General features: G+C 36.8%; 1 protein-coding gene and 2 gene segments (V, D, J or C); 2 read left to right on the top strand and 1 right to left on the bottom strand.

Annotated features, from left to right (window-relative positions):
- The first annotated feature begins 906 nt into the window (after window positions 1-906).
- On the top strand, window positions 907-11,023 carry si:ch211-234p6.5 (pleckstrin homology domain-containing family A member 5). Its single transcript, XM_067377658.1, has 18 exons — window positions 907-978; window positions 1,060-1,155; window positions 3,097-3,169; window positions 3,324-3,424; window positions 3,501-3,619; window positions 3,699-3,908; window positions 3,989-4,217; window positions 4,305-4,382; window positions 4,800-4,868; window positions 5,542-5,622; window positions 5,709-5,846; window positions 6,107-6,205; window positions 6,417-6,525; window positions 6,607-6,662; window positions 6,967-7,389; window positions 8,220-8,335; window positions 8,669-8,760; window positions 9,038-11,023. Exons 1-18 carry the CDS (start codon window positions 907-909, stop codon window positions 9,970-9,972), a joined length of 3,096 nt encoding a protein of 1,031 aa, XP_067233759.1. The 3' UTR covers window positions 9,973-11,023.
- A 3,932-nt stretch (window positions 11,024-14,955) lies between these two features.
- LOC137014283 (Ig kappa chain V region 3547-like) lies at window positions 14,956-17,545 on the top strand. The segment is given in 2 exon segments: window positions 14,956-15,008; window positions 17,076-17,545. Coding segments are annotated over 2 exon segments (384 nt in total).
- Window positions 17,546-19,443: 1,898 nt separating this feature from the next.
- On the bottom strand, window positions 19,444-21,761 carry LOC137013680 (Ig lambda-3 chain C region-like). The segment is given in 3 exon segments: window positions 19,444-19,889; window positions 21,116-21,167; window positions 21,726-21,761. Coding segments are annotated over 3 exon segments (405 nt in total).
- Between the last annotated feature and the right edge of the window lie 1,523 nt (window positions 21,762-23,284).

Consider the following 23,284-nt stretch of genomic DNA (forward strand, 5'->3'; position numbering starts at 1 on the left):
CCTCAGCAACCGCACAGCAACACACTCACAACCAGTCAAATCACCCCAGCAACCGCATAGCAACACATTCACAAGCATTCAGAATACCCAAGGAACAGCATAGCGACACACTTAAAAACACTTATTGGACCCCAGCAGTGAGTTTTGCACAGGAAAGCACTGCTCACATTTACTTCAAATGTTAAAATCTAGTTTGCATCAGTACAATAGTTCTGTTATTCTGAAAAATGACTAAGAAATGTCAGTGGGAATAAAGGAATTGAATGGACAATCACTGTACAGTGCTGTCAGCAGTAGTTTTCAGAGACAGAGGCTGTATGTATGAGGTCTATACACACTACAGCAGATAGACCACCTTTTTCCTGAGTAAACGATGAATGCCGTCATTATGAATTCTAACTTTTGATTGGATGCTCTCCTTTTCCGGTCTTCGGAACCCATTCTATGAGTTCCCATTTGTTTTCAACGTAGCTTGGCAGCTTTGTGTCATCTACACACTCACTAAACTTTGATGGGTGAGGCACTTACAAAAGACGGCCATTGCAACACTTAAAGTGATGCCGCCATGGAGCCATGCAAGAAATCTAAAGCATCATTCCGGTTACAAGATGAAACCCCTGCTATAGAGTGTCAGACTGTGAGATTATGCACGTTTCACAAAACTGATTGAGCAACTGTGGCTCAACGTGGTCAAATATGGCTTGAGATCTACTTAAACATTATGAAATAAGGTAACTGATTAGCAGAAGTGTGTGTTTGTAAATGATGATTGACCTTGATGAACCACAGTTGCTCAATAAATAACTTAAGACCAATATTTTCAAAAAAAAAAATTCCCTTTGAATTCATCAGCTAACCTGATGATTATTGATGATTCATTGTGTCCATCACTCTTGTCTCTCTAGGATGGAGGATCAGGACAGAGTCAGTCAGGCCTCCAGCAGCGCCACAGTGTCCTTTCTGCCCATCAGAGACAAGGTGAATCATATACACATATGGAGAAACACAAGTACATGTTTCAAACCCACTGACACAGTTTGTGTGATTATGTATGTGCAGAGTCATGAAAGAGTACAGACATTTGGAAAGAGATGTCAGGCGGCAAAGAGAGACCCCAACTGCCCTGTGGTGATCAGAGGATGGCTGTACAAGAGGGTAACGTTTAGAGCACAATACTGACCATATGTGTGAGATCATGACAAATAAAGATCTTCGAGGAATACTTTACAAGTACCTAGTTTAAAATTATAAAGACAAAATACTCCAAGGCACTGCCTTTAACTATGCTAAATCATTAAAACAAAATGTGTGTTCTGGCTACTTAGCCTTCTTCAGAATACATATCAATGATACAAACAAGTCTTAGGCCCGGTTTCACAGACAGGGCTTAGATTAAACCAGAAGTAGGCATTAGTTCAATTAGGGCATTTAAGTAGCTTTCATAAATGTACCCTAGAAAAAAACATTACTGGTGTGCTTTTTGAGACAAAACAATTACACTGACACATTTTAAGATGATATGTCAGTGCAAGTTGCTTTCAGTTAAAACAGCTCAAACATGCATTTTAGTCTAGCTTAAGCCTTGTCTGTCAAGTCAAGTCAAGTCAAATTTATTTATATAGCGCTTTTACAATTGGTAATTGTTTCAAAGCAGCTTTACATATTAGAAGCACAGAAAAAAAGGGAAGTGGTTAAAACTGTACAAACAAGCGTGGTAATATGTAACATATACAAGATGGTGCTACATTAAGCCAATGTCGGCTGACTTCCAGGGGTGGAAAAAACCCCCTAGGAGAAAAACCCAGCGTGCTAGCACTGGGAAAAAAGTCCTAGGAGGGAAAAAACCCCTTGGAAGATATATATATGTAAATGTATATGGAGATCAAAATCTGAATTGTACATTTTTATTATAAAGATTAAAAATCGATTATATATAAATATATGTAAGCGGATACGGGGATCCTGGGCTACGTTGTAGTCAGGTCCAGACGCAGGTTCTCCATCTGACCTGGATACGGCCTGGATCCAGCACCCGGCAAACCTCAGGATAAGCAGAGAGACAGATATTAGCCTAGATGCCATTCTTGTTCTGATGTACAGGTATATCTAGTGTTATAGGAAATGTTCTCGGTTCCGGCCGACCTAATTATTGCAGCGTAACAATCCTTTAACGGATTTGAAAAATGTTAATGTATTGATAATGTGTTATGTGTATGCAAGAGCAAAGAGATGTGTTTTTAGTCTAGATTTAAACTGACAGAGTGTGTCTGCTTCCCGAACAATGCTAGGAAGATTGTTCCAGAGTTTAGGTGCTAAATAGGAAAATGATCTGCCGCCTTCAGTGAAACCAAGGCTTAAACTATTAGCAATTAGTGCATCAAAGACAGCTGGTTGATCTGTGGAAGTGGCTATGACTAGTCTCTTAGTACAAAACATAAAAATATGAAATTCCTAGTTTAAAAATTTTCATCTTTCTACTTTAAATACCATCTTTGTATTCATGTTGGTTTGGCATATATTATGAAAGACATGTACTCCTTTTTTCAAATATTTTTGATATAATGGCTGATAATATAATGACTCTGATATATTTTCCTTAAACCTTGAAGACAAGTGAGTGTAAATATAACATTAACCTTTTAAATATTTTACATATCTTCAAGTTAAAGGTATTTTAGACAATGTTATTGTAAACTAAATGTTTTATAAATAGTTTTTGGTAAAAAAAAATAGTATAAACATTAGATGAAAAAAACTTTAGAATTTCGAAATAAGTTGAAGTACTAAAATAAAATTTTATTTTATTATAATATTTTATCAAATATTAATTTTTAAAGCATAAAAATTATCTGATATTTTAAGAGATTTACTGACCTTTGTGATGACATTTCCTGTTTTATGCCTCAACACCTACACATTTTTTGACTTTAGCCCCACCAATATACAGTGTATAATATATATTATATATATATATATATATATATATATATATATATATATATATATATATATATATATATATATATGTGTGTGTGTGTGTGTGTGTGTGTGTGTGTAAAGAGATTTGTATGTGATCATATCTATCTTTTTCTATAGGACAGCACTGGACTGAAATTGTGGAAGAGAAGATGGTTTGTTCTCTCTAATTACTGCCTGTATTATTATAAAGGTAAACCCATTCCTATGTGATTTTCTTATATATACACAATCTTAAATTAAATGTTTAAAAGTGCAGTAACTTTCCATTTAAAAAGAATGAAATTACAAGTTTTCTCTTCAGATGCTTGTCTTATTCCCAGAAACTCTTAAATCTCTTTCTCCAGACAGCCGTGAGGAGTCTGTTCTGGGCAGTATTCCTCTTCCCAGCTACAGGATTCTGTACTGCTCACCTAGAGAGTGCAGGAACCGCAAATACGCATTCAAGGTGAGAGCGAACGTTATTTGAGCGCCTTAAACTAATGCACATTCTTTATAGTCTTATTGTACACTTGTGCATTTAGGTTGTGCATCAGGGGATGCGGCCGTACATCATGAGCGCTGAGACGCAGGAGGACATGTTGGGCTGGGTCAGGGCTCTCAGCCAATCAGCAAGCATGGAGGCTGATGACATCATCAACAGGTGAACTTCAGCTCTCAAACTAAAATTGTATTTTTCTAAAATTCTACAATTTACTTTAATGTCTCTTCTTGTTCTTTAGACGCTGTGCCAGTTTTCAGGACTTCACTCAGATGGGAGATAATGCTGAAATGATGGAGCTTCAGCACATGACCACGTTTCCCGAAAGAAACGCCCAGACTGGAACAAAACTGACAAGGGTGCAGACAGAACCTTCTCTAATAGATCAAGATATGACAGGAATTAAAATGAAGACACCAGAACTGAGAGGAAGACATGAGAGCAGACCGATGTAAATGATCTGAGATGCTTCACAATAATTAAAGTGTCTCGATGAACCTTTTCAAATGTCTCTCTTTTTCTCTCTGTCAGTGCATCTGAAGCTACTGAGCATTCTCCAAGTTTGGCAAATGCAGATGAGGAACCTCTTTCCTTCCTACATCCAAGAACAGCCTTCAGGCAGCCTCCATTTCCCAGAGATCAGTATGGGTCAGTGTGTCACGGTCCTATGGGCAGAGCGGATGTTTGGCCTATGGATAACTGCTCCAGTGCTCCAATGTCACCATGCATCTACACAGAGAGAGGACATCTGCCCGACAAAGTGAGAATCAAGAACAGATGCTAATATTCTGATATGATCATATTCATAATCCACACTTTCTTAAACTGTCTAATATCTGTATTTCAGCCTTTTCCACCTGAGTTTCCATGTTCTGTGTGCTACTCTTCCAACTACCACACGGCTGAACACACAGCAATGTGCAAGGTAAGATGAATCCGTGATAATAACTTCATGAAATGAATCTTTTGAAAGAAAGAGTTCATTTCAATGAACCAGTTCAAAAAAAGAATTCTCTAACATTAACACATGGTCTCTGACATCCGTGTGGCATATTGCATGCCAGCCATTTTGTAAGCTCATATTATAGTTTATTATCTTTTTTTCAAGCCACTTAAAAGTGTTTTTACTGCGACTTCATGCATCTTTCCATCCATTTATACAGCCATGATTCTGCACATAAAAGTAAATTAGAACCTAAATATAACTTGCATTTACATAAACACTCAAAGACATTGTTATCTTTTGGTCAGAATGGCTCTCATTGGAGAGCATTTTGCATTTTAAGTTTGCATATTGATGATGTAATTATGACAATTCGGGTTTAATTTTATTTTGCTCTAGGCAGGAAAATCAGACATCCTCATGGAGAGAGAAATACAGCCAATCAGAGATCTGGAAAACGATACAGATGTGAGTGCACAGTGTGTTTGTGAGAATTCATGCCTTGCAGTGTTGAGAAAACAAAACATTTTTAAGAATGAAATTCTTCTTAACTGCTATTTTGCATGCTTATGATTATTATAAAGGCCGATTCACACCATACCAACACATGGCAACAGTCACCAGATTACAGCACATCACTTCTCAGATGTTCTTATTCCAATTCATCATGTTCAGTCTGCGAAAACAAGCTTCGACAAATGCCAACAGACTCCGACAGGGGTAACACTGATCTGACAAAACCTGATGAGTGTGTCTGTTGCCGTCTGTCGATGATGCAGTGTGAACTGGCATTAACAGCATCTACAGGTAGCGCAGAAAGACGGTTGTTGAGGTGTTTTACATTGGTGATGGGAAGTCTGATTCTTTTCTGCAAACCAGGGTCTGGATTCACAAAAATCTAAAAATAAAAGTGCAATTCTTGAAATATTTTCATAAAGGTACACTATGTAACTTTTGGCCCCCTAGTGGTTAAACAAACAAAAGAAAACTGCATGCACTTTGCAGAAGAACATTGTACTGGTTGTGCTCTTAATAAAAGCACTCAGGAACCTCTAAGAAACCTCTTAACTTCTTAAGAATATTTTCTTGAATCCGGCCCCTTGAGCTTCCGTCAGTCATTGTCCTTCTCTTTGTGTCTCAGGTGGTTCTCACTCGTCTGTGCGGCTGTGATAAACTGCTGCAGTCCGTCTCTATGCAGCTGGCTCAGTTACAAGCAGATAAGGTCTGTCACACAAACAGATCACACTGAAATAATGGATGCATAAAAACACGTCAAAATATTCCTGCCTGCTCTCTCCCTTTCTTTAGAAAAGCGTGGAGTATGCTTTAGAAATAAAATGGCTGGGGATGGAAGATGGACTTCCAGGAAATCAAGAAGTATCCCAGAAGACTTTGCTTCAGGAGGAGCTGGTTACACTCAGAGCCAGAATATGCGATTTGTCATTGGTACAGTACTGTGTGCTATGGTTGCACAATTAATCACCTGCGATTTAATTAAAAAAACAATATATGCGCTGCAAGTTTCAGAGTGAAGCATGGCACAGATTCTCGGTTCACAGTAAATTAACTGCATCTGCTCTGAGTTTGGAGCACTTAAATGTGCATTGGTAAAACGTAAAATGTACCAACCATCTTCACATACTTTTAATGAGAAGCACTAATCAATGAAAACTGCATTAATAATGCATTAATCCTCTCTTCATCAGGAGATGGACAGATTGTGGAGTGATTATGAACGGATGGAGAGCGAGCTGTCCGTTTTCCATTCTCATCTCCAACACATCCTCCATTTCGGAACGCCGCAGGTAATGCAACGCTTGAGCGGATCACCTGATGCTCTGCTCCTAATAACGTTCCTGTGGGTGTCACCATCAGCATACAGAAATATCTATACTATAAACTTTCAGATTTCTTTACTGTAACAGTTTGACATAATAGTTAAGGATCTTGTTATGCTAAATGACTACTTACACATTGCAAATGGTTAAAACAATGTTTAAATCCAAATAACCACAGGAGCAGATTCAGGCACAGAGGCAGCTCTGGATGATGGAGGATATCTTGTGTGGTTTGAGGGTGAACAAGAACCGCTTTATGGCCTTACTGGGTCTACAGACACAGGGGGGTGAGTATATGTGTCAGTCTGTGTCAATTTCCATTCATTTAAGTATGTATATGTAAATCGTTTTCTCCTTCTGTCCTTCAGTTCCTCAGTCAAAACCAGTTTCCTACTTTGAGGGCGAGTTAGGAGGCCTCAACATGGTAATATGATGCACTATACTCCATTCTCAGGAAGTTAAACACAACTTTGTCATATGTGCCTTGTGACGTTTATGCATGCTCCCGAGAGCCTCTCTTCCGCACAATGAAGGATAATGGCGAAAGAGCCATTCTGTACTGTAATGTCAATGTGTCATGCAAAGAAAAAGGGATTAGCTCTATATAGTCTATAGTCTCAAATACAGTCCTGAGCATTAAGAAGTTTGATTTAAGAGACATGTGGTTGGCTAGACATTCTGCTGTGTCAATTTAAAGATGATATCCTTCTCTTTCTCTCGTGTCAAAGGAGTGTGTGACCGAAGCAGAGCAGCAGGACTACATGAAGATTCATCAGAGTTATAAGAGATGGACCCAAGAGAGCCCTGCCAACGACAGCAGGTCGAGTGCTGAACACGAAGCCCCACACGAACCTCTGCGCCTGACCCGTGTCGTGACATCTACCCTTCCGACGTCGCTAATCGCCGAGCGCATTTTTGTAGACGACCCCTATCCTGAGCTGCCCGAGCAAATCACCCTGCAGTCAGGACTGAGGTACAGCCAGAGGAGCGCCGAGAAGAAACCCAGCAGAACGATGCATGAGACGGCTGACAAGAACAGACACTTACACTGGGCCGACAGACCTGAAGAGATGTTGCAAAAGAAACCGCCTCAAACTCCCAGAGAAAAGGCACTGGCTGACAGAAAGGTCTGGACACACCATCAGCAGGAGGTGAAATTATTTATATTATATTAAAATGTGCTGTTCGCTTTCCTGTTGCAGAGTGACTACAGATGCACCAATACTAAATTTCTCCAATAGCCGATTATTCAGAGTGAGATAGTTTGGGTTAATTTAATGAATTTATTAAAGTAGTTTTTAATCATGTAACATTTATCATGCGTTCTCTTAAGTAATACCATTCAATAGTTTAGAGTAAGTTTGTTTTGTGAAAGAAATTAATACTTTTATTTATTAAGGATGCATTAAATTGATCAAAAGTAACAGTAAGGACTTTTATAATGTACAAAATTTATATTTCAAATAAATGATCTTTTTAACTTTCTATTCATCAAAAATCCTGGAAAAATGTATCACTGCTTCCACAAAAATATGTAGCAGCACAACTGTTTTAAACATTGATAATAATCTGAAATGTTCCTTGAGCAGCAGATCAGCATATTAGAATGATTTCTGAAGGATCATGTGACACTGAAGACTGGAGTAATGATGCTAAAAATTCAGCTTTGATCACAGGAATAAATGATATTTTCAAATAGAGAACAGTTGTTTTAAATTGCAATAATATTTCACAACATTACTGTTGTTACTGCATTTCTGAACAAATAAACGTGGACCTCATGAGCAATTTGAACCTTTAAAAATAACCTTAAAAAAAAATAAGTCATTGAATTGTTGCTGCATTGACCATCATGTGGAAAGAGATGTAGTAACCCAGAGCCTGCTGGGAAATGTAATTAAACTGAAAAACAAAATGACCCAGAGTGCAATCATTATAATATGGATGATTATGTGCATGTGTGCATGAATGCATGTTACAGCTCGAGCCTGAAGCCTTGTGCCTTACAAACTCTGAGTCTGACTGCGACGCTGCCATGATCTCTCAGAAACGCCAGACTAAACTCAGACAAACGGATAAAAGAGACAAAAGTATGAGGTATGGATATTTAAACCATCTACACCAGTGAACAATTCTGTCAATATGGAAAAAAGAGTTAAATTGACAGTGATGAAAAAGATATATTTGCATGAATACAAATACATGCTATGCATGGTTTCAAAATTGCACTTAATCTTTAATTTCTCTGAACACTGTTGCGTTGTGCACGTATTAGGTTGTGCATGTCTTTAAATATCGAGCTTTATGCCATGTTTATGCCATTTATATTCAGTCTGATTTGTTAACTTTTTCAGTCTCATCCTTGCTGACACTATTCTTCTGAAAAATATTCTCAACGCTCTGTCTCTTTTATTTTTCTTTTGCTTTCAGTGCAGCCAGAGAGCACTTCATAGACGACATTCATCCCTTGAAACTCATTACAGCCAGTGAAAAAGAGACAGATGTCCAGAAATACACAGCAGGTTACATGCAGCATCTGTTTAGCATTCCCTCTATATGCAGTCATGCATGCTCATATGCATTTTACTATGGTATAAAATATTTAGATAGAATTTTCAAGAACAATTAGTGCTAATTAAACCACAAAACTCTAAATAATACACATGCATAACCTTTAAACTTTATTTACCATCACCAAATGCAGTTGCACAATCACAATTTGTAAAGAATACAATAATTTAATTTTAATGCATATATTATGTAAAATAATAATCTAATAATCTTTCTCTTCTTTTCCAGATTCTGCTGTTGTACATTTGAGCAACGGCTACAGCAGTGATAGACGCAAATTTAAAAGCCGCAGCAGAGAGCCAGCCAACCCAATAATGCCACAAAGTGATGACGCAAATGTGCGCAATGAAATAAAGGACAAAACAGCACAACAATCATCTTGCAATGACATCATTGTCATAGAAAGCCACTCCATCAATCATATTTCAACTCTAACGGTGTTTAAGGGACATCAGGGAAACAATCAAACACACAAACCTCATAAAAAGAACAGAAGTTCTGACCGACAAAAGCTGTCAGTCTCGGCTAACGTCAAATCTGAGTGCTTTCTGTCAAATAACCGACGGTGCGAGTTAGTCCCGGTCTATGTGCACGACGCAAAACCTCAAGCATCCATTACTCCATTGGAAAATAAACAACCAGACCAGGGAACCAATCAAACGCTTGATAAACCAGTGGGAGGAGACTGTGGGCGGAGCCAATGTCCCAAAACTACATTCGAAATGGAACATATTGGCCAAACAAATGGAAAAAGTTGCACTGACCTCAAAGAAATGCCTGATCAACCACTAAACGCTCAGCCAACAACAACATCTGTCAATCAACTGACGTCCAACTCTGACCAATCCAAACCCGAGCTGTGCATCTATGAGGAAATCCAGTTTTGCTCACCCAGATCAGGAGATGATGGCGAGAATCAGAGGGATCAAACCAGTGGAGATGAAACACGACCATCAAACCTCACTGTAAACGAGTCTAGACCGTCTCACACTGAGGTCAACGGGGAGAACAGTACAAAAAATACAAGTCGAACAGGAAGTGATGTCACGTGCAAGAGAGGGAAAGAGCAGAAAGTTTACAGCTCTGTCATGAAGAGCTCAGTAATAAATCATCATGTCCAGGACTGCAGGCCGCGGATAACCGTGGTCAGCACCAGCCTGTAGATATGAGTGAGGCTGAAGAAAGTGTAAGGGAAATCAGAGGCAATCAGACACAAATGAGTAGGAATATCAGAAGTGAATGGATAGTAAAGGGACTGAATAGGAGATTAAATTACCGTTGCCTTCAGAACAGCTTCAATCCTTCATGAAATATAATCATATCATGCTGATCTGTGTGTGTGCCACTGCACCAAGAAAAGCATGGAGTGTAGTTTTAGTTGAGAATAGGTCATTTTGTGTTATTTTTATATGTAACGTGTTTATGTCCTTGTTAGAGTGCCTGACTCCCATGCCGGCGGACCTGGGTTCGAGTCCGGCTTAAAGCGGGCGGTTCGAAACTTGGGTAAAGTTGGTTTTATATTCGCACATTCAGACTTCTGATAAATTCAGACTTTGCAATAAATGTGCAATAAATTAATGTTTGCGAATTTTAAGCAGCGACATGATATTGACAACCAACGATTGTCAACTTACAACATTTTTCACAGTCGATCAAAATAGGCAAGTATTGTTTTAATGGCATATTTACTTGTGAATGTCCACTGAATGTAGTGTGATTAACAAGGCTATTGAATACGGATGTCCGAATGTGCGAATATAAAACCAAATTTACCCAAGTCAGTTCGAACAGGAGGGGTTACATACACTCTAAAAAATGCTGGGTTAAATATGGACAAACCCAGGGATTGGGTTGTTTTCACCCAGCCACTTTTTTCAATCAATTTTGGATTGATTTTGTTAGCCAGCAATATAGTAATATAGTAAAAGGCATGTTTTTGCTCACCCCAAATAGGGGCAAATTTGTGGGGTATTTTAAGCTGAAACTTGACCAGACCAGAGACTTATATTACATCTTGTGAAAGAGGGCATAATAGGTGTCCTTTAACCCAACCTGCTGGGATTGTCCATATTTAACCCAACTTAGGTTGTTTTTAACCCAGCATTTTTTAGAGTGTATACATGCACATTAAATCTCCTGACTTCTAAGATAATACCTCTAAATGCATACAAACTCTTGACGTTTTTAAAATGAACTGGATTACTTACATTTCTACATGAGCATTAATCAGTTATCAACTTTGTGATTTGTGAGACCAATTATAGTCTAATATGGTAAACACATCTGTGGCTTATTAATTTAGTTGCTTTCTGTGGTTTTGCCAAGTAGGACATGTTCTTGGATCAACATCATTGTTTGTATATTAGATCTTTGTTATAAACAGTTAGATTTTATGGTTAGGGTTATCATAATTGATTTTTTTATGTTAGAATTTTGACTTAGTATGTCATAATTATGACTTTGAATTTCATAATTCCAACTTTTAGAATTATATAAGCATGTTTTTTTTTTTTTTTTCTTATGTGGCGAGTTTCCATACTTTCCTCTTGTTAAGGGACAAAAATGTTTGTCTGACAGGAAATTTGGCCCAGAAGCAAATAAAAGATTTTGATCCAGGATGTTCTGCTTGTCTAAAGTCATATTCATCGTGCTTAAAGGTGCTAAAGAGGATGTTTTGTTTTATACATTTTTGCAATATTACTTGAAACTGTCTTTACTAACTGATAAAAGACTATTTATTAGGTGCACTGAAAGGAATAATATCAATATACATCATCTGTGCACGAGGTAGGGCCTTAAAAACATCAGCCAACGATTGGCCCTCTGGCTTGTCAATCACTGCCAATACGTTCCTTGTGAAAGACATGCGCAGATGCGCTCTCCAGTAACTTTCCACACTCCACAGGCACTGCATGCAATGTTTTTGTCAGGAGACAGGAGTAACAACTGCAGATTATGAGTTACCTGTGGTGAGTCCGACATAATGAATCCACTAACACGACACAGCGAATGCCGGTGGTAAACACTCGTGTTCCAATACTCGTGCACGAGTTTTGGGAGGCGTTCCCTCAAAATGAGCTGTGAAGGAGGGGGGTTGTTCTTACGCATGCGCTCATTTCAAAAACTCACTAACAGTCTTTGGTTTCTCAGTCGACGAAAAGATCCTCTTTAGCACCTTTAATGAACATGTTAGAAGTTTAGTGATTTTAATAAAGCACTTTGTACATTCATTGCAGTGTTATGTGATGCTATTTTTGTTGTTATCTAATTAAACCATCATATTTGAACCTACAAAACAAAGCTTCCTACCACCTTTACTTCCTTTTTTATTTAATTTAATTTAACAACAGTAAATCAGAGAGCACTATGTTCATGTGTAAATCTAAAACTGATCTCAATATAACCGAGCGAGGAGAGATAGTTCACCCAATTGGAAAAATTAAAATTTTGTCAGCATTTACTCACCCTCATGTTGCTGCAAACACATGTGATTTACTTTCTTCTGTGGGACACAAAATTTGATCTTTAATTAGCACTACTTTTGCTCATTTTCCACACAACGTGATTGTTGTCAGCTGTAATTCTTCAAAAGTGAATAAAGTAAAATATCATAACAGTGAGTCCACACGACCTGTGCGGTACATTACAAGTCTTCTAAAGCCGTTTAAAGGATTAGTCCACTTTTAAATAAACTTCCTGATAATTTACTCACCCCCATGTCATCCAAGATGTTTGCCTTTCTTTCTTCAGTCGAAAAGAAATGAAGGTTTTTGATGAAAACATTCCAAGATTTTTTTCCATATAGTAGACTTCAATGGGCACCAAACAGTTGAAGGTCAAAATTAGTTTCACTGCAGCTTCAAAGTGTTCTACACGATCCCAGATGAGGAATAAGGGTCTTATCTAGTGAAACCATCACTCATTTTCTAAAAAAAAATTGAAAATTTTATATGTTTTAACCATAAATGCTCATCTTGAACTAGCTCTCTTCTTCTTCTCTATTAGAATTCCAGAAGTGTAGACACTGCTAAGTGTATTACTGCCCTCCACAGGTCAAAGTTTGAACTGATTGTTATATACTAGCATATTGCATATAAAAATTAGTTCAAAACTTTGACCTGTGGAGGGCAGTAATACACTTAGCAGTGTCTACACTTCTGGAATTCTAATAGAGGAGAAGAAGAAGAGAACTAGTTCAAGATGAGCATTTATGGTTAAAACTTATATAATTTTCCATTTTTTTCAGAAAATGAGCGATGGTTTCACTAGATAAGACCCTTATTTCTCGTCTGGGATTGTGTAGAACACTTTGAAGCATCAATGAAACTGTAATTTTGACCTTCAACCGTTCCCATTGAAGTCTACTATATGGAGAATAATCTTGGAATGTTTTCATCAAAAACTTTAATTTCTTTTCGACTGAAGAAAGAAAGGCATGGACATCTTGGATGACATGGGGGTGAGTAAATTATCAGGAAAAGTCGTGAAATCACATTCTAAATCTGCAAGCGATGTGCATTTGTGGTGGTTCTAAACAGATATTGACAAGCTTTATAATTATGGGAGTTTTGTTTTATCTCAGACAGTGAGTGTTTTTTTTATTAAACTCAGCCACTCGAATCTTTTTAATCTGGTAAACAAGCAATTTGGTCATATTTATTCACTGACACTTGTTGTTCATTTGGTTCACCGGTCCGTGTTCACATAAAAAAAAAACCCTGACTCGTCAGTGAAGGAGGCATGTTTGTTCAGGAGGCCAACCAATGAAATTATCCTTCACAGCCGCACTTAAATGTTATTGGTTCGCTCATATAATTTTATTTTATAAATCTGTATGCACTCAGCAGTCTCATTTCACAGTATAACAAGTCAAACAGTGAAACTGTTAGTTAAACTCATTTGCATCACATTTGTGATTGTGTTCCTCTGAGAATTGAGCAGATCTCGTTTCATCATGTATCTGCAGGTGTTTTCATGCTCCATTGAGTGAAGTTTATTTATAAAATATGAGCTAAAGCCCTGATCCAATGAAAGAGCCGAAACAAAAATGACACAAAGAAGGAGACAAAGACATAATGTTACAATTATGTTTTATTGACTGAATTTTAATCAAATCATGAGATGAATGATAAAGCACACATATAGTCTTGTATATAGACTACTTGATTGGACTTGATTCATTTGATCAGCATGATAAAACTTTATATCATGTGTGACGCGACTCACGATCAAACTGATTGATTCAGTGATTGACAGAGACTCGTGTGTGATGATCCTCATGTCTGTTCAGAAACTGCAGGAACACACATGGATTTGGTGTCAAATTTGGGGATTAAAGGATGAGTTTACTTCTGAATGAAAATTACCTGATAATTTACTTTCCTGAAAAATTGATATACTTTTTAACCACAAATGCTCTTCTTGCACTGCTCTGTGATGCGCCACGCATTACGTTGAAAGGTCACGTGTGAAGTAGGCGGAAATACTGCGGTAGGGTGAAAAACTACATCTAATTTTCTCCTCCAACTTCAAAATCATCCAATATCACTGTTTTACATTTTTTTGTAAAGGCCGTTTGCTTTAGTCTTTGCACGTTCACTTTGTAAATGCTTGCTCGGTACTTTCGCATACATCACGCATGATCTTTCCAACGTGATTGCGTAATGCGTGGCGCATCACAGAGCAGTGCAAGATGAGAACTTGTGCTTAAAAAGTATATAAATTACGACAATGACTGATTTTTGTGCTAGATAAGACCCTTATTCTTCGTCTGGGATCGTGTAGAGTCCCTTGAAGCTGCACTGAAACTACAATTTGGACCTTCAACCCGTTGAACCCCAGTGAAGTCCACTATATGGAGAAAAATCCTGGAATGTTTTCCTCAAAATCCTTAATTTCTTTTCGACCAAAGAAAGAAAGACATGAACATCTTGGATAACATGGGGGTGAGTAAATTATCAGGAAATTTTAATTCTGAAGTGAACTAATGCTTTAAAAGTGACATTTCAAGTCTGTTAATGAGTGACTGTCTTCAGGTAAATGATCTGGAGTTCATTTGCATATTGATCAGATGCTTCAGTGCTCTGAGAGTGTTTATAGTGCTGTGAGTTTAACACTTCATCACTGACACACACAACAATCTTCATCAACATGACCTTCATCATCATCTTCATCTGGACTCTCACAGCGTTTGCTCAAGGTTTGTGGAGCACAAGTTTGATATCAATTCATTTCTTCAAGTATATTGTCAAAGTTTTGAGTTGATTTTCTTCTTGTTGTGTGTTTCAGAGTGTAGAGGACAGATCACCGTCACTCAGAGTCCCTCAATGACAGCAGCTCAACCAGGACAAACAGTGAACATCAACTGTAAAACCAGCAGAGATGTGTATTATTATAGTTCTGATGGACATTATTTAGCCTGGTACTTACAGAAACCTGGAGAAGCTCCTAAACTCCTGATTAGATATGCAAAAAAACTCCAGTCAGGAACTCCATCTAGATTCAGTGGCAGTGAATCTAACAGTGATTTCACTCTGACCATCAGTGGAGTCCAGACTGAAGATGCTGGACATTATTACTGTCTGAGTGCACACTGTCCTAGTAGCTGTGTGTTCACACAGTGATAAAGAGTCGTACAAAAACCTCCGTCAGTCAGAGTCACAGTGACTGAACTGATACTGCAGCTGCTCACACACTTTCACACACACTCAACAGTGAGAATTTTCTTGGATATTAACAAAAATATAAAGAATTCAGTTTTTCACGTTAAGTATTTTAACACTTTATCTTATTAAATGAATCTAACACTATGTCTGTGAGGTTCATAATTTGGCCGCATGTTCTTGTTTCATCATGTATCTGCAGGTGTTTTCATTCTCCACTGAGTGAAGTTTATTTATAAAATATGAGCTAAAGCCCTGATCCAATGAAAGACCCGAAACAAAAATGACACAAAAAAGAGCTTAAAGACACAATTATATTTTATATAATGACCGAAGTTTAATAAAGGTGTCTCCTGACACCTGCTGCTCCCGTCCACCTTCAGCTCAGGCTCCAGTCTGACGGGAAGCCCTTGTTGGCCACACACACCAGTGTCGCTGTGTTCAGAGAGGAGATCTCTGCGCTGACGCTCACAGAGAAATCACACTGACCAGCGGCTTTCCTTTAGGATTCAAGAGAAAACTGGGAGAAATTCTCCAACAGCGAGAGAAACAACATGAAGAAAACAGTCAAAGAAATGTAAATCTTTATTCCATTAACACATTAACAATTCCTACACTAAATATTTCACATTCTGGTAAATATGCTGATTAATTATGAAATAAATAAAGTAAATATAAATTTTTTAAGATTTGGACTAAGAAAAAAAACTCAAAGTCATGGTGCATCAGTTTTACAAACAATCATCCACAGAAAAAAAACAATATATTTATCTTGGACTATGGGCTATTTTAGACTATTTAACTTTTTTGGACTACAGATAAAATTATAGTTCAAATGAAATATTGCATTCAAGCCTGTTTCCATCTCAGAGTAAAAAAACCTAAATGTGTGAAAAACTTAAAAACAAACTTAATACATTTAGGGATACAAAAAGTAAATTTCTTTTAAAATGATTATTTGATGATTTACTTACTGTTTGGTGTCGCTGCCAATTTTGTACCACAGTGAAACAAACTAATAGAGCAGCTGAACAAAAACCTCCTGAACGTTCATGCAGCACATGATTTTCTTTTATTTTATGGTTATTTACCGCTCATGATAAAAATCAAACTGAATTTCAAAAAGGGAAATTGTATAACATATGATCCAAGTTCACACTCAAACTCAGCTGATTAAGAAATGCTCTATGATAAACAACTGAACACTTATGAGATATTCGACTATTCAAGGAAATACATGAGAATATCTGCTGAGTGATGTGATGAGGGAAAATTAAATACAATTTTTAATTGTAATATTTCTCATTTCTGCTCTGCTGTCAGTGTCTGAAACACATTTGAGAGGAAACGCTTTGAATTTGTGTCCCACCCCTGTGATTGGAGCTCAATATCAGAGCGTCTGTAAATCCAACATCACTGTCCTTCAGTTTCACTCATTCCCAGTAAAGATGAGGACACACGCTCTGATCATCTGCTCTCTGCTGCTGCTGCTCAACGGTGACACTCACTTTACTGCATTTACTACATTTACTACAGTACATGAACTTGTTCTGCTAAAGATCATTAATGTCTTCTGCTGATTTTCTTCTTGTTGTGTGTTTCAGAGTGTAGAGGACAGATCACCGTCACTCAGAGTCCCTCAATGACAGCAGCTCAACCAGGACAAACTGTGAACATCAACTGTAGAACCAGCAGTGATGTGTATTATAGTAGTCCTTACGATTGTTTAGCCTGGTACTTACAGAAACCTGGAGAAGCTCCTAAACTCCTGATTTATTATACAAACCTTCTCCAGTCAGGAACTCCATCTAGATTCAGTGGCAGTGGATCTAACAGTGATTTCACTCTGACCATCAGTGGAGTCCAGACTGAAGATGCTGGACATTATTACTGTCAGAGTTTCCACTATCCAAACAGTCAACGTGTGTTCACACAGTGATAAAGAGTCGTACAAAAACCTCCGTCAGTCAGAGTCACAGTGACTGAACTGATACTGCAGCTGCTCACACACTTTCACACACTTTCACACACACTCAACAGCAGAAACACAAATATGATCTTAATATCAGCTTTGTTGAGCTTCATCAGTATTTCTTCAGATAATTAGAATTTTTTTTGATGTTATCATAATTTTAATTTATGGTTTATTTAATAATGGCGCCATATGTTGTTTTGTTTTTGTACATTAAACTACACTAAAGTCATGGTGTATCAGTAACATGCAGATGTTTTTCAAGCAGCTCCTTCATCTAAAGCTGTTTCTAAATGTATTACTCATAACTCATTTCTCATGAGCAGAAGTGAAAGTGTTCCAGTTGAGAGCGTTGAACCAATCAAAGAGTGTAACTGTGAGTTTGAGGTGAAAATCACATTTGCATTGGCAGGTTTAGTCATGGGCGTAGGTTTAGGGGGGGACACTAGGTACTAGTCCCTACCAATATTTTGAGATGACAAATTTGTCCCCGCCAATATTTAGCAAGCTTTATTACAAAGACATGTAATAAAATAAATTTATAAAAAAAAAAAAAAAAGGAAAGAAAGACGTCTATTGCTTCAGCCTTATTCAAAGGCCGCGGAAACATGTCTTCATACGCACTTCAATCCATTCCACACCCGACGTTCTTGGTTTTCTTCCCATTTATTAAATATAGGCAATTGGTTGATGAAACATTGATTGAAATTAAGATACAATTTCTACAAAATGAAATTCACTTTAAAGAAAGACTTACTATAAAACAAAACTTAATGAAGTGGTCAAACTCAAGTCTGACCCGCTACATGTCTCCCAACATTGCGCATCCATCATGCTATTCAATTATCATAATCATCGAGATGAAATTAAATAATAATAATAATAATAATAATAATAATAATAATAGGCTATAACCCACTATAAATATTAAACTAAATTAGATAAATTTTATCCCTCTGGCCGGTGCTTTCTGATGGATTTTTTCCTCATGACAGAAACAACTGAAAACCGGCCTTCCCTCATTTTTGGCGATAGCCTATAGACTAGTGCAAGACTACAAATGGTCTACTTTTATTTGTGTACGCTCACAATAACAACAAACCATTGTACTTTTGTAAAATAAAATAAATAAATGAAAGAACTGTGTGCGCTTTCAGCTGTCTCTCTGCGAGAATTTTTCTGGAACGTCTCAGAAATTTTACTTAAACTCAGAGAATAATTGTGCCTAAAAGAAAAAAAAAAAAGCACAAAACAAAATGCACACAACATGTCCTTGCTCTTGATGTACAATCACTGATGAACACATTTGGTTTTAATGAGTAAATTAGCATATAGTTAATCCTGCCTGCCGGTATTTAGTCTGCGATATCAAATAACTAAACATTATAGCATATATAGGCCTACTAGCCTAATATTATTCAATAATAACATCAAATGTTATTAACCTTTATTTTTCTAATCAAACCAGTTTCAGAACGTTTATAATACAGAAGGAACGCTGGAACAGAAACGTTAAAATACCGATTCTGCTCGGAGTGGAGTGATTTAATTTTAGTTTTTAAGCCCTGGTACAAACTTTAGTAAAATGTTGATAAATTGTGCAGTCTTATACTGGTATCCCAGATTTCAGTATTTGGTGGTTTAAATGCCTGCTTGAGGTTTCTGTGAAAGTTTTAAAGCAGTTTTAAAGCAGCCTTATGTGCCGCTTTTAGACTGGTCACATCCGTAATGGAAAACTGTCACATCCGTAACAATGTTTTGCCACCAAAGCTGAGACCAAACCTACGCCCATGGGTTTAGTGATTGTGATCCTCTCAGAATAGAGCAGCTCCGTCTCCAGTGACCATGTTCAAACCCCAAGAGCTTCATTTGACATTTCCTGCTAAATGCAGCTGTTCTCAACTATTACAATCAATCAAAAGCAGCTGAAACTTTAGTGCAGGACTTTGAATGAACGACACACTGATCAATGATGCAGTCGGACACAAATGTAACGCGTTCAGAAGCTTTATTGAATGAACAGCAATGGCAGCACATTGAAAGACTGCTTCAGTATTGAGCTGTAAATCACGTGACTGCTGCGAATCCTGCCGGACGCTCAGATACGGCTCGTCTGGACCGGAGAAACATCAGCACTGGGAGCTCTTGAGGAACGAGGCCTCGTGATCAGCTCCGTCATGTCTTACTCTGCAGACGAAGCGATCCGCGCCTTCCCAGCGTGCTTTGCTGAGGCTCAGGACGCTGCTGCGGCTGTAGCGTCCGTCCCGCTCGCTCTCTGCGCTGGTCTGAACCCCCTCGGTGACCTCTGACCCGTCCAGCGTCCAGCTCACCGTCGCCCCCTGTGGAGAGTAAGAGCTGAGCAGGCAGAGCAGTGCGGCTGAGTCTCCAGAGATCTGCAGAGAAGAGGGCGGCAGCAGAGACACGGAGGGCTTCACTGCGGGACCAGCTGCACAAACACACACAAACACACATGAACAACTGTAGAAATTATGATTTGACTTCAAATATAAGTTAAATTTTAAAATGATCACCAGAATGATTTTTAAAAACATTGTCGAAGTAAATTGATTATATTGTGATGTCATTATAAGAAAACAAATTTAAAAGATCATTTCAACATTAATTATTAAAATATTCTGCTATTCAGACGATCACAATCATAAACATCAGATTCAAATTTGATATTTTAAATAGTTTAAAAGACAAATTTTCAAAATGATCTAAGTTTCTTTTTGCCTGATGAAGCCAACAAAACTATATTTTGTCCATATTATAAAACATTTGTTTCATGCATTAAAAAAACTCTTAATTGTTAAATTTACCAAGAATTATATAAAACAATTATGTATATATCAAGAAATAATTGAATAGATTTTAAAGTACTGCAGTGAATACATGAAATGATTGAAATTTTAGCAATAATAAGATTTTTTCATATAAAATTAAAAATTATATTTAAAAAATATATAAAATTTAAATAATGAAATGAATGAAAAAATACATTCATATGATTTTTTTCAGAAGTTACAGAACTTTTTAATCTAAATCAATTTTTTTTTATATATATATAAATTTATATATATATATATATATATATATATATATATATATATATATATATATATATATATATATATATATATTTTTTTTTTTTTTTTAATTCTTCATATTTTTATTTCATTATTTAATTCATTATTTAATTCTGTTAAGACACACAACCATAATCATCATTAAACTTAATAGTTTAAAATATTGATTTTTAAAATGCTCATTAACTAAATTTGTCTTTGTCTGATGATGACACACAATTAGATTTATTTGGTCTGTTTTATTAAACTTTGGTTTCATGACTTTAAAAACACTTTAATTGTTAAATTTACCATTAATTATAGACATAATTACATATATCAAGAAATAATTGATTATATCATAAAATACTGCCATCCACACATTAAAATACAATCAAATGTCACCAATAAGTTAAATTATTCATGTAAAATGAAAAATAACGTAAATTAATTATTAAGGAAACTTTTCAAAAACCAATTTTTTTTCTAATAAATGAATAAACTTTTTAACAAATGTTTTCTGAAATAATAATAAAAAAAATAAATAAAAATAAAACTAATTAATTAAAATATATTTTTTTTAGATAATTTAAGAAAGACTTACTTCTGATCACCAGTTCAGTTCCTCCACCGAAAGTGTACCACAGTGCTTCATTCTAGTGAAAGCGTCGTACAAAAACCTCCGTCACACTCAAATGAACACAAACTCCAGCAGAGAAAGAGACGAACGACACTCACACACACTGATATGAGACTCAACAGCAGCTCTTCTCAACATTAAATAATGATTATTGGACTGAAGTGACTTTCACAGAAACAGCCTCATCATCTCTAAATGTCTCTTGATGCATGAAAACTATTAAATCTGAATAAATAATATAATCAGAAAGACTCTGTACTGATCATCACACATCTGAACTGTGAGTTTCTAAATGATCATGTATTTCTCAAAGCATTTTAATAAATTTTGATGACCTGTGACCTCTGGAATGACCTTTGACCTCTCATGGAGTTCACAGTGAAATACTTGTTTCTTTTAGAGATTCAACTCTGTCATTTGATTCATCAGAAACCTGTAGTCTGAACCAGAGACTGAATGAAAAAGAAATGATTTATGAAAACACTCGTCTGTTGGATCATGAGAATAAAACACATTTAAAGCCTCAAAACTGATCAGTTTCATCTGCATGTGCTCATTTTCACGTGTGTTTTACTCCAGCAGGGTTTTTGCTCAGAGAGTCACTTTGCATCGGCTCATGCTTCAGCGCTCCGAGTGTTTATAGCGTTCAGACTCAAACACTTTATAACACACTGCTGTTTACCACGGTACAAACCCAACAAACACCATGAATCTCTTCAGCAGCTTCATCTGGATTCTGGCAGCTTTTATTCCAGGTAACAGACGTGAAAGCTCGTCATTTCTGAGTCTTTAATGTTCATTTCATCTGATTAAACACATTAATGTTGTTGTCGACAGCATCCAGAGGAATCACTGTGACTCAGCCTGAAGCTGTGACTGTTTCTGAAGGACAAAACGCCAGAATAGAGTGTAAAACTGATCCTGGGATATTTAGCTGGAGTCTATATTGGTATCAGCAGAAACATGGAGAAGCTCCTAAACTCATTATTTATCTGGTAAATAGTCGTTATGATAGCAGTTTCAGTCGATTCAGTGGGAATGGAAGATATGAAGGAACTGACCATCAGTGGAGTCCAGACTGAAGATGCTGGACATTATTACTGTCAGAGTTTCCATTGCAGAACAGATTCTGATGGTGATTGTGAGGGTGATCAAACATTCACACAGTGATAAAGAGTCGTACAAAAACCTCCGTCAGAACTGATACTGCAGCTGCTCACACACTTTCACACACTTTCACACACACTCAACAGTGAATATTTTCATTAGTATTAAATTAAATATGAAGCTTTCATTAAGTTTTTTCACAAGGTAAATACTTAAACTATAAAACTCTTTATCTTATTAAATGAATCTAACACTGTATCTGTGAGGTTCATAATTTGGCCGCATGTTCTCATTTCATCATGTATCTGCAGGTGTTTTAATGCTCCACTCAGTGAAGTTTATTTATGAAATCTGATCTAAAGCCCTGATCCAATGAAAGACCCGAAACAAAAATGACACAAAAAAGGACACACTGACATAAAGCTACATTTGTATTTTATTTATTTACTGAATATAACAGTGACTGAATTATAAAGCACTGACGAATGCGAATGGACCACGCCGATCGAGCCAGTTGTTAAAGGCATGGAGATGTGAGGATATGTGGAGATTTGAAGGTAACAGTGAATCTGGGCCTTTGTGTTGAACGTTACCCGATTCCACGCATAGAGGATTTATTCACATCATTGGCAGAGGGACAACGCTTCACCAAACTGTAGCGAAAATTAACTCAAAGGGGAAATATTAATAATTATTCATAACTCATTATGATTATTAATTATTATTAATTATGAATATGCAAATCCGTTAATCAGATTAACTGGACGTAGCTACATTAAAATTAACATTACAATCAGTTAACCTGTTTGTCCAGTGAACGCTCAGTGTTGATTGTTTATTAATTCTAAGAAATGTCAATTTCCAAGTTATGGAAAAATAATATTTCTTATTGTACTGTACTACTCACGTAGTCCGGATCTATCACTTAAGAGGCAATTCATTAGCAGACGGAGTCAGAACCAAACGTGTATTGTGCACAATCTTTATTAACTAACTCACAAACAAACACATAACTAAACTAACAAA

The sequence above is a fragment of the Chanodichthys erythropterus genome, chromosome 23 (genome assembly GCF_024489055.1).
Source record: "Chanodichthys erythropterus isolate Z2021 chromosome 23, ASM2448905v1, whole genome shotgun sequence".
NCBI classification, from domain to species: Eukaryota; Metazoa; Chordata; class Actinopteri; order Cypriniformes; family Xenocyprididae; genus Chanodichthys; species Chanodichthys erythropterus.

What these genes read in the sequence shown, in the direction of transcription:
- si:ch211-234p6.5 (XM_067377658.1), top strand. Translation starts at nt 907, where the DNA reads ATGGAGGATCAGGACAGAGTCAGTCAGGCCTCCAGCAGCGCCACAGTG. An exon ending in CTGCCTGTATTATTATAAAG is followed by an intron (nt 3,170 to 3,323) that starts GTAAACCCATTC and finishes CTCTTTCTCCAG; the next exon opens with ACAGCCGTGAGGAGTCTGTT. An exon ending in CTCAGTTACAAGCAGATAAG is followed by an intron (nt 5,623 to 5,708) that starts GTCTGTCACACA and finishes CCCTTTCTTTAG; the next exon opens with AAAAGCGTGGAGTATGCTTT.